An 11,556-nucleotide genomic window follows, 5' to 3' on the forward strand; every position below is an offset into this window, starting at 1 on the left:
CCACATGCTATCAATGTTTCTGTGTTGTTCTGCTGCTAAGGTCAGAGACCCTGCTTTGGAATGCAGAAAGGACTGGGGCAAGAGCAGTGAGGTGAGAGGAAAGGGAACTTGTTCAAAAACTCTTAGAAAGCTTGAATGCTTGGATTCACCCATAATGAGATACTGTTTCCCAGTGATGCTGAGCATTCATTTTTGCTTCACGTTTTCATTTGTAATTCCACAGGTGCTCATATCTCAGAGTGGTACTTGGCAGGAACTACATATTGTGGCTGAAGAGCATTTTGCGGTATGGGTCCTGATTATCTGTAAATATATTTATGTATAAAGGTCTAGATGGAATGCAAATGAATCATGGTGCGAATTGTTCGCATTATTGTATGAATTTTGTGGTTGCTTTGAGAGATGATGAAATAGCTGTAAAAGTGGTAGTGAATTAAATGAAATCAAAATACTTTGTAATTTTCTGGTCCATTGTACTGTTTGAATATGATGTGAAATTCTTGCTTTTAAACAATTCTGCTGAGAAGGTAAAAAAAAAATTTAATTTAACGAAATTAAACTTTTTAACATATTTGACATTTATACTTTTTCTCTAACTTCTCACATTACCTTTGATGTGCTTCACTCACACTTTCTTACACTGAAGAATAAAGCACTTCATGCCTGACAGTTGTGTTTTGGCATCTTTGGCAAATCTGTCCAGCATTTTTTCATTTAAAAAAAGTGTTTTTTTGGCATTTTAGCCTTACTTCATAAAAACTAATAAAAAAAAGAAAAACCAATACTAGCATAACTCAAACATATGACAAAACCAGAAACAAAAGGCAACAGAATGCTGAAAGCCTCAAATCTTTAGCCTTATTTCATTAGGTTTCTGAACTTCAGACACATCCACTGATAATCATTTGTGAAAGAAAACACAATCAAAGATGCTTGGAACATTACTAAATTATATATCAAAGAAGTGGAGACTCATTTCTCACAAAATGCTCATATGAGCTTTAAAAAAATATAGCAGCTAAAATGTTACAGAGAAAAAAGAACATCAAAGAATTTTTTCTATTAAAATCCAACAATTTTCAAATTTAATTTCTTGGAAACAGTTTCTAAATAGTTAAGTATCAATAGTCAGTTGTGGACCATCAGAAATGCATTGCCTCATACTTCCTGAGTCTTAAGGATATGCATATCAACAACTTTAGGTTTTATTTTTTTGTTGCTGATGCTTTGCTGAGGAAACAATATGGTTATTCTATTTAAAACATCTAAGAAAATACAGTAATATCTATTTATTACTCATGACTATTGTTGGCAAATAGAGCTTGTTCTCTGTACCCAAAACAACATAACAGAAAGGAAAGACTTAATGCAGGATTATCTGTGAAAAGAACTGGGACAAAACCACAGAAAGACAAAGGAAAATTTAAGAAGATACTCATGTTTATTATCTGATTTACATTCGACAAAGCAAAGGTAGGTGCACAAAGTCAAGCCCCAGATATCACACTACAGTATCTTGCTGGCAGCCACAGAGGGCCCCACGCCACTCGCTGATAGCTGTGGAGGCAAAGGGGCCACTCAGTGTTGACTCTGCTGTGCTGCGCTCAGGGTACAGGCTTGCAGGCATCCGACATCAGAGGAGTGAGTCACTGAACACCGAGAGCTCTGGTTCCAGATGTCAAGAGTCAATGTTTGAACAACAAGTACTAATTAAGTACCAGAAAAAAATAACAGGCTTTGAATACTGTATAAAAATACACCTTTTCTAGAGGACAGGCTCTTGTGAGCTGCCGATAACATGCCTCCCTTTGTCAAAGTCTGTTTATTCAGGTCAAATCAAGGACATAGAGTACAAAATTTTTTTTTAAAAACTACTTTAACAATGGTCATTAACTTTTTTCCAAGACCCATGGGTAAAGCTATTTACATAAGATTTGGGATCATGATAATTCTGGAGAACTTTTAATTCTGAGTTCACAGGGAAGGTATCCCTCCTAGTAGGCAACAGGATACTCAGAAATACCTGAGGTATAATCATTGAGAACTTTCAAAAGAAAAAAGAAAGATTGGCATTTTCCAAACTGGCATTATAGTACCAACACAGTGGATACAAGAAAATTAAAATGTGAACTGTCCTAAAGCATAACAGATAAATTAAGAAAGAACTTGCTACAAGGCTCCAGTTCTTACTATCCTCTACACACTATTTCATTATAATACAGAATCTCAGGCAGTACTCAAAAATGATTTTAGATGGAAATTTCAAAAACAACAAAACCCAATTTCAAAACAGGATTCATTTCTAGAGACAAGCATCAGTTTATAATCCTTGTGTTTCTGGTGGAACAGCAACATCAGTTTAATTTTCAAAAACCAAAGTATGCTTTTCTTTAATCAGACAGGCTTATTTGGCTGTGAATACACTCTTGCCCTGCCTCTACAGCGATCATTTTAGCATCAGTTATTTTACAGATATACTAATTATACACAACATGCCCAAATCTTGCTTAATTTATAGCTGTTTATATAATATACATAAACTCTGATAATTTAACACTTTGTACTACTCTCTGGCCCTACATTTTCCTAGATCCTGATGTTTCTTGGCAACTGGCAATAGGAAGATTACTTTCTTAGAGAATAAATAAAAAGCTTACAGAATTGTCTAAAATAAGCACCCCAGTTACTTTACGAATTAGAAACTCAAATATTATCATTTAAAATGGGAATATTTTAGAAGCTGAAACATCAGGAATTCTTCTGGTTCACATTCAGGACACTGACATTCACTTATATACCAGCTGGAATCCTTTCTGAACATTTACGTATACAGTCTTCTGACTTCAGAAGGACTGAGCAAGGGGGAGAGAATAGGGAGAGGACACTCTCACTTTTAATTCTGAGAAATTTATTTAGAAAAGTCTTATTAAAAGATGTTTAAAAAGTACATAAAACCCACACATTTTACTACTGCATGTGCGTTTTGAGCCCATGAAGCAGCTCTAGAAGAGAGAAGGCCCTCCTCTGGTCTGTAACAGGTGTACAGATGGGAGCAACACTCGCATCAAGAATTCTTCAGAAAATGGCCTTTCACTTTAAGTCAGAACAAAGGGGCAAAACATCTGCTAATGAAACACTGAAAAGATCAAGTAACATGCCTCCCCTTTTCAAAAATACCTAGCACCCTTCTAGCTTCTCTCCATTATGCCTTTTATGTGATGGCATTTCTTTCTGAACTTCACAGCCGAGATAAAGATCTAGGCAAGCAATACTCAAAAAACAGGTCTGTTTCTTCCTAATTCACAGCCTTGCATCACACTGCTGGAAGCTGAAACCTAATCCCCAAGTTTCACTTTGCCATTTCACATAGTTAAAAACAAAAACAGAATCCCAGAGAAAAAACAAAAGCTTTGACTTTACCATTAAAAAGTTCATTCTCTAATTCTACAGAAATCAAGAAAAAGGCAAATTTTATTTTATATTAAAAAACAATCTCAAAGCAAGCACCTGGGTTTTACTTCAGTTTATAATAATAGACTGTGCCTGAGAATTTTTGTGCAAATACATGTCATTCTTCATTAAAAACATGCATAGCATATTTTGGGAAAAGTTTACTTGCAATCAGCTTTCCTTACAAAAAACCTTACAGACATAAATACATAACATTCTCAAATTCCTATTGATTGCACTTCTGGCTTAACCCTTCCAGCCTCCAAGGAAATTTCAAAGACATGTAACTATGTTCATACACCTTGGTCATTGCATTTATTCAGAAGAAATATTCTGAAAACGAGATTCCTTGGTTCCAATGTACCCACACTTGCCTTCTTAAAATAAATCCTTCCTACCCCCATCCCCAACTCACACTGTTTGAGGGGGATACTGTATAAAAATACAATTTAAAAAACTGAACACTTATTAATTACAAATGCAAAAGGAATGTGGATGACGTTTGGGCTCCCAGGGGTTCAAAGGCCTGAAAACAGAAAGCAAAAAGGGAGTCTCCACTACTCTGATCTTATGAAAAAGGTGAAATTCCTTGTTTGATAATGCAGTGAGCTTACTTTCTGATGGATGTGTAATTTAACCAGATGTTAACAGGGGCCAACATAAAAGCCACATCACTGTCGTCTCAGTAACAGACCGAGTTTACCCCAGCAACCTTCTGGAACAGCTTTCTAAAGGCAGTGGTCCAAACTGCTCCTTCTTCTGTCCCATCTCCTAACCTAGGTCCTTCCTGCTTATGCTCACCAGAAGTTAAGTGTACTAGGAAGTTCAGTATTTCTGGTGTGTTTCAATATTACTGGATTTATTTTCTAGTCACTTTATTTTCAAGACAATAAAAACCAACTGAAGGACTACATTCAACCTTTCTTCTTTCCCTTGCCTCCAAATACTCATGACCCATTCATTTATACTTTCAAGTTATCAGACAGACCTCAGGCTAATCCTGTTTCCATTCTTTCACCCTCCCCGTTCTACATTCACAGCCCTTCTGCGACATTCCTTTTCTCTCAGACAAGACTACATATAAACAGTGCAAATCTTTCCTTCATGTGCTAACTTGATAAGAGGTCAGTCAACTGCTGAACTTCAATCCTCCTTCAGGATATCCATTTTGGGGGATGATGTGCAAACTGGGGTACTGAAGCTACCCAACATGACTGGAAGACTCTGATTCCTCCTCAGTCCACTCAGTAAATTGCTCCCTGAATTTAAATAGACAGCAGAGTTTGGTCTTTGAAGACCATTTTCTGCTTTTTGGCTTCTTCCATTTGCCTGGGCCTGGGGGGTCTTGATCACTCTGGCTATCCCCAGTCTCTTCAGCCTGTCCACTAAGTTCATCTTCAACTGGCCAACATCAGGAGGGTTTCGGGATGGTCTCAGGCCATACATCTCTTGGAGGAATGTTTCCGCTGGTCGGGAGGCCAAAAAATTTTCAGAGAGATGCACTTGAGGCTCCACGGGCACAGGAGAAGGGCAAGGTGAATGAGATGGTGAATTTGGTGGTGTGGAAGGGGTAGACAGGCCTCGAGGGAGAGGCTGCAGGAGAGGGTTCTCTGAAATTGGGCTGTGGTACACTTTAGCAGAGATGCCTCGCTCCTGAAGAAGTTTGGCCAAGCTCATGGTGCTGCTGAAGGTTATGGTAGAATCTCGTCGGTTAGTGATAGATTCACCAATGTTGAGCCTGTAGGACACGGCGGGAGAATTCACCTCCGTGTTTGATGAACTGCTACCACTGCTTGCACAGGATAAGGAAGGGAAGCCAGAGCTTTACAAAGGAAAAAAGAAAAAGGCAGGAGGGAGTGTTTGAGAATAAAAAGTAATCTGAAGTGAGCATTTAAGGTAATTACAGTAGTGATCCACAGCAAATGTAGAGGAACAGGTAACACATCAGTGTCTGAGGAACGAAAATTCTGATGTGTTACTTCAAAGATCAGTTATTTGTAATTTAGTCATTAACTCACTGAAACATATTTATTTTCACAGAATATGAAAAAGTTTACTATACCCTTAGATAAATTTATTCTTAAATTCTAGCTCTAAAATATGTTACCTGTGGAAATATAACTAAAATTTATGATTAAAAAATCAAAGAAATTTAAATACTGAAGAAAATAAATTCTAGAAATTTTTATTAATATATCCATTCTGTAAAGCAAAATATACCAAAAGATGATAGCACACAGTTTAACAATTCTTCAATCCTTTAGAAAATACAATTTTTCAAAATTAAATCTAAGATGCTCTTTGAAGGAGAAACTTCATTCTTCATAATATTTTAATTATTCTAAATAATTAAATATTTTAAAATTATTTTAAATAATTATTCTTCTCTACTTCTAGTTAACATTATCCCTGCAATGTTCTAGGTATCTCTGGAAACTACCGTAGATTCTTTTGGGAATTCGTAGGATAGAAACTGCAGCAATATTGCTTATTGTTCTAGCCTGTGTAGTACATGATTTGGACTGCCCAGAGGTTTCTGCCTTTGCCCTCAGCTTCTGGGAGGTAATCTATGCCATGTTTGCTAGAAGTATGTTTGTTCAGGAAGGAGGCTGGCCACACTAGCTAGATCTTGGGGTGGACTTGGCCATAGCCTATAGTTGTAGGGTGGGGACTGGCCGTGCCAGAAAAACCCTGTGATTCAGGGTTGAAGCTTTGGGGCAGTGGACCTGGAGATGAGTTATTATATTTATAGTGAGTTATAACCATATGGATAGTCAATCATGCCTTACACAGTGAAACCTCAGTAAAAAATCTGGACCCTGAAGCTTAAGTGAGCTTCCCTAGTTGGCAGTACTCTGTGTACTGCACTGTCAAACATCAATTCCAGGAAAGTAATGAATCCTAAGGAAGCTTCATGTGTAGAGTCTTCCCAGACTCTGACTTGTCAGAGTCTCTTCCTTCAGCTAATTTTATCCTGTAACCTTTCCCTGTAATAAATAGTAACCATGTGCATGATAGCTTTCAGAGAGTTCTGTGAGTCCTCCTAGAATATCAATCAAACCAGAGCATGGCTTTGGGAATCTCCTGAACCTGCAGGTGGTATCAGAACCGAGGGCAGTCTTGTACAGAGAACCAGTTCCTCCAGTTGTTCAGTCTGGCTAATTCTCTGTATAGGCTCGGTTGGGTCACTTACTACCTCTCTATCCTTGGACCAGTCACCCAAACGTTCTATGCCTCACTTTCTTCATTTAGACACTACCTACTCCCTCTTTGTCTCCTTGAAAGAGTTATACTCATCAAATGAGAAAATACAATGTGAAAATATTCTAAAAGCAAATTATCACAGAACATTAAAATTCTAGGAATTAAAAAGACAGTAATTAAAAAAAGAAATTTAGTAAAACATATTTGAAGAAAGAAGTAAAGATTCCAACTGCTCAGCCCCTCTTACCTGGGGGTAACCTGAGTGATATCAGAGGGATGTAATATCCTACAGGTGGTGAAGGTAAATGTCGAGTTTGTGCAGGACAGACACTTGCCTGGGTTTGAGGTTGCAACTGAAGTGGAGAATTTTAGAGAATCAAACACAAAATTGAAAGACTAGGTTAATAATGTAGAAAGTTCATTATTAATAATATGACATTTATCAAGTATCTTTTATACAAAAATTCCACAATCTAGAAATGAAATATACACACTGTAATAGTATCCACTGATCAGTACATAGCTGAATCCTTCAATAATTTGAAATTGTAATTCAAATGGATTTAAAACAGCTTAGAAACAGGAGAAAAACACATTCTGAAAAAAAAAATATTAAAATCAAACCAAACTAAGAACTAGTCATCCAACTTTCTAGCCAAACTACTCCAGTGGTTCTCAATGTGTGATTTGCACCATGTATTGCCGGGAGAAATATCAATAACTTCAGATATGCAGTGACACCACCCTTATAGCAAAAACTGAAGAGGAACTAAAAAGCCTCTTGATGAAAGTGAAAGAGGAGAGTGAAAAAGTTGGCTTAAAGCTCAACATTCAGAAAACGAAGATCATGGCATCCGGTCCCATCACTTCATGGGAAATAGATGGGGAAACAGTGGAAACAGTGTCAGACTTTATTTTGGGGGGCTCCAAAATCACTGCAGATGGTGATTGCAGCTGTGAAATTAAAAGACACTTACTCCTTGGAAGGAAAGTTATGACCAACCTAGATAGCATATTAAAAAGCAGAGACATTACTTTGCCAACAAAGGTCCATCTAGTCAAGGCTATGGTTTTTCCTGTGGTCATGTATGGACGTGAGAGTTGGACTGTGAAGAAAGCTGAGCACCGAAGAATTGATGGTTTTGAACTGTGGTGTTGGAGAAGACTCTTGAGAGTCCCTTGGACTGCAAGGAGATCCCACCAGTCCATCCTAAAGGAGATCAGTCCTGGGTGTTCATTGGAAGGACTGATGCTGAGGCTGAAACTCCAATACTTTGGCCACCTCATGCGAAGAGTTGACTCACTGGAAAAGACCCCGATACTGGGAGGGATTGGGGGCAGGAGGAGAAGGGGATGACAGAGGATGAGATGGCTGGATGGCATCACCGACTCGACAGACATGAGTTTGGGTAAACTCTGGGAATTGGTGATGGACAGGGAGGTCTGGCGTGCTGCGATTCATGGGGTCTCAAAGAGTCGGACACGACTGAGCGACTGAACTGAACTGAACTGGTGGGATCTACAGGTCAGAACTACTTTCACAGCAACATTAAGATGCTGTCTGTCTTTCCTATTGGGCTGGCATTTGCACTGCTGATACAAAGGTGACACTGGGTAAAGCTATTGGCTCCCAAGCACAAAACAGGGCAAAAGCATCAAGTGGTACTAGCATTTCTCACTGCTGTCCAATTATGGTAGCAAAAAAAAAGGCCAAATTCCCATGAAAATGCCCTTGATGAAGCAGTATAAATTATTAAATCTTGGCCCTTGAATTTTTTTAATATTCTATGTGATGAAATGGGAAGTAAGTATTAAGTACTTTGCAGCATACAGAGATACAATGCTTACATGAAGGAAAAGCACAAGTGCAATTAAGTTTTATATTTGTTGACAGAACACCATTTTTACTTAAAAGAACAATTAATACAAAAACTACAGTTATTCAGATTTGAATATGTGGCAACATTTTTTTTAACTTTTTATTTTATATTGAGGAATAGCTGACTAATAATGTGGGAGTTTCAGGTGGACAGCAAAGGGACTCAGCCAAACATATACATGTATCCATTCTCCCCCAAATTCCCCTCTCATTCAGACCATATAACACTGAGCAGAATTCCCTGTGTTATACAGTATGACAACATTTTCTTCAAAAAAAAAAAAAATGTAGTTTGCCTGTCTCTTCAAGAAAATAGCTGAAAGGATTTGCCGCTGGTGACAAAAGTTGAGCTTTGAAGTGAAAATGACTGTTTTGGTAGACTTGAACCCACCACTGAGAGCTTGAAAGCTTCCTAGTACTAAAACACTTACCCAATTAGATAGGTGGGTAATATTACATGATTTTATTGCATTATATAATGAAATGTGTCAATATTTGGAAGATCTGTATAACTTAGTGAATCAATATTTTCCAAATGACCAGTGTATGATATAAAATCATGCATGGGTAAAAGATGTATTCAGAGTATAGAACAGACTAATAGATTTTAATGTAACAAAGTATGAAAAGTTTTAGATTTACATTGTTATAAACCTTAAAGAAACTACCACTTATCAAGTTTTGGTGTAATATTCACAAATATCTGAAGAGGCTATTAAAACACACTTTCCTTTTCCAACCAGATATCTGTGAGGCTGTACTTTCTTTCTTTTTTTAAACTTTAAGTTCTTTTTATTTTATTGAGGTATAGTTGATTTACAGTGTTGTGTTTCAGGTATATAGCAAAATGATTCAGTTATATATATAAACATACATTATTTTATATTCTTTTCCCTTGTAAATTATTACAAAATATTGACTGCCCTGTATTGTAAATTTGGTCCTTAGGTCCTTGTTGGTTATTGATTTTATACAATAGTAGTGTGTGTATCTGTTAATTCCAAACTTCAAATTTATCCCTCCCTCCCTCCTTTCTTTTTTGGTAGACATAAATTTGTTTCCTACATCTGTGGATCTATTTCTGTTTTGTATATAAGTTCATTTATATTAATTTTTTTTAAATTCCACATATAAGCAATGTCATATAATATTTGTCTTTCTCTGTCTCGCATACTTCCCTTTACTATGATAATATCTAGGTACATCCATATTGCTGCAAACACCGTCACCATTATTTCATTCTTTTTATGGCTGAATAATTCTGTTGTATTATGTAATATATATGTATCACATCTTCTTTACCCATTCATCTGTTGATGGATATTTAGGTTGCTTCCATGTCTTGGTTATTGTAAACAGTGATGCAATGGATACTGGGGTGCATGTAGCTTTTCAAATTAACATTTATATAAATATATACCCAGGAATGGGATTGCAGGATCATATGGTAACTTTACTTTTAGTTTTTTAAGGAACTTTCATACTGCTGTCCATAGTGGCTGTACCAATTTACATTCCCAACAGTGTAGGGTTCCTTTTTCTCTACATCCTCTCCAGCATTTATTATTTGCAGATTTTTTGATGGCAAGGCTGTATTTTCTTCAAGTGTGCATGCTCAGTCACTTCAGTCACATCCAACTCTCTGCAGTCCTATGGACTGCAGCCCATCAGGCTCATCTGTCCATGGGATTCTTCAGGCAAGAATACTGGAGTAGGTTGCCATGCCCTCCTTTAGAGGATCTTCCCAACTCATGGATCAAGCCCATATTTCCTGTGTCTCCTGCATTGCAGGTGGATTCTTTACCCCCTGAGCCAACTGGGAAGCCTGTATTTTCTTCATACTCTCAATCAAAACAACATATTGTAATAGACTGAATGTAGATGCTGACACAAGAATCCTGCTATCTTCTATTAATGTGTAAATTAGGGACTTGCAAAATTATAAAATTAAACCATTTTTCTCACTACTTGAAAAAATACAGCTGTTTTTTATAAAATATATTATTTGTATTAATATGTAACTATTTTAAAATAATGAGTTAGTAAATATTTTAATAATTTCTCAGTTTTTATTTCTAATATGGTAAATTATAGAGAACCAGAGATCAAATTGCCAACATCCACTGGATCACGGAAAAAGCAAGAGAGTTCCAGAAAAACATCCATTTCTGCTTTATTGACTATGCCAAAGCCTTTGACTGTGTGGATCACAAGAAACTGTGGAAAATTCTGAAAGAGATGGGAATACCAGACCACCTGACCTGCCTCTTGAGAAACCTATATGCAGGTCAGGAAGCAACAGTTAGAACTGGACATGGAACAACAGACTGGTTCCAAATAGGAAAAGGAGTGCGTCAAGGCTGTATATTGTCACCCTGCTTATTTAACTTCTATGCAGAGTACATCATGAGAAATGCTGGACTGGAAGAAACGCAAGCTGGAATCAAGATTGCCAGGAGAAATATCAATACCCTCAGATATGCAGATGACACCACCCTTATGGCAGAAAGTGAAGAAGAACTAAAAAGCCTCTTGATGAAAGTGAAAGAGGAGAGTGAAAAAGTTGGCTTAAAGCTCAACATTCAGAAAACGAAGATCATGGTGTCCGGTCCCATCACTTCATGGGAAATAGATGGGGAAACAGTGGAAACAGTGTCAGACTTTATTTTGGGGGGCTCCAAAATCACTTCAGATGGTGACTGCAGCCATGAAATTAAAAGACGCTTACTCCTTGGAAGAAAAGTTATGACCAACCTAGATAGCATATTGGAAAGCAGAGACATTACTTTGCTGACTAAGGTCCATCTAGTTAAGGCTATGGTTTTTCCAGTGGTCATGTATGGATGTGAGAGTTGGACTGTGAAGAAGGTTGAGCACCGAAGAATTGATGCTTTTGAACTGTGGTGTTTGAGAAGACTCTTGAGAGTCCCTTGGACTGCAAGGAGATCCAACCAGTCCATTCTGAAGGAGATCAACCGTGGGATTTCTTTGGAAGGAATGATGCTAAAGCTGAAACTCCAGTA

General features: G+C 37.3%; 1 protein-coding gene across 1 annotated transcript in view; it reads right to left on the reverse strand.

Annotated features, from left to right (window-relative positions):
* Positions 1 to 4,593: 4,593 nt before the first annotated feature.
* The window catches only part of TRAK2 (trafficking kinesin protein 2), a 45,523-nt gene continuing 38,560 nt past the window's right edge, over positions 4,594 to 11,556 (reverse strand). Inside the window, exons 14-15 of the mRNA XM_052664336.1 lie at positions 6,902 to 7,007; positions 4,594 to 5,272 (exon numbers count right to left, since the gene is read on the reverse strand). Of these exons, the coding sequence (XP_052520296.1) occupies positions 4,594 to 5,272; positions 6,902 to 7,007 (785 nt within the window). The remainder of the gene's footprint in view (positions 5,273 to 6,901; positions 7,008 to 11,556) is intronic.

This window comes from Budorcas taxicolor, chromosome 2, assembly GCF_023091745.1.
Source record: "Budorcas taxicolor isolate Tak-1 chromosome 2, Takin1.1, whole genome shotgun sequence".
In the NCBI taxonomy this organism is placed as follows: domain Eukaryota; kingdom Metazoa; phylum Chordata; class Mammalia; order Artiodactyla; family Bovidae; genus Budorcas; species Budorcas taxicolor.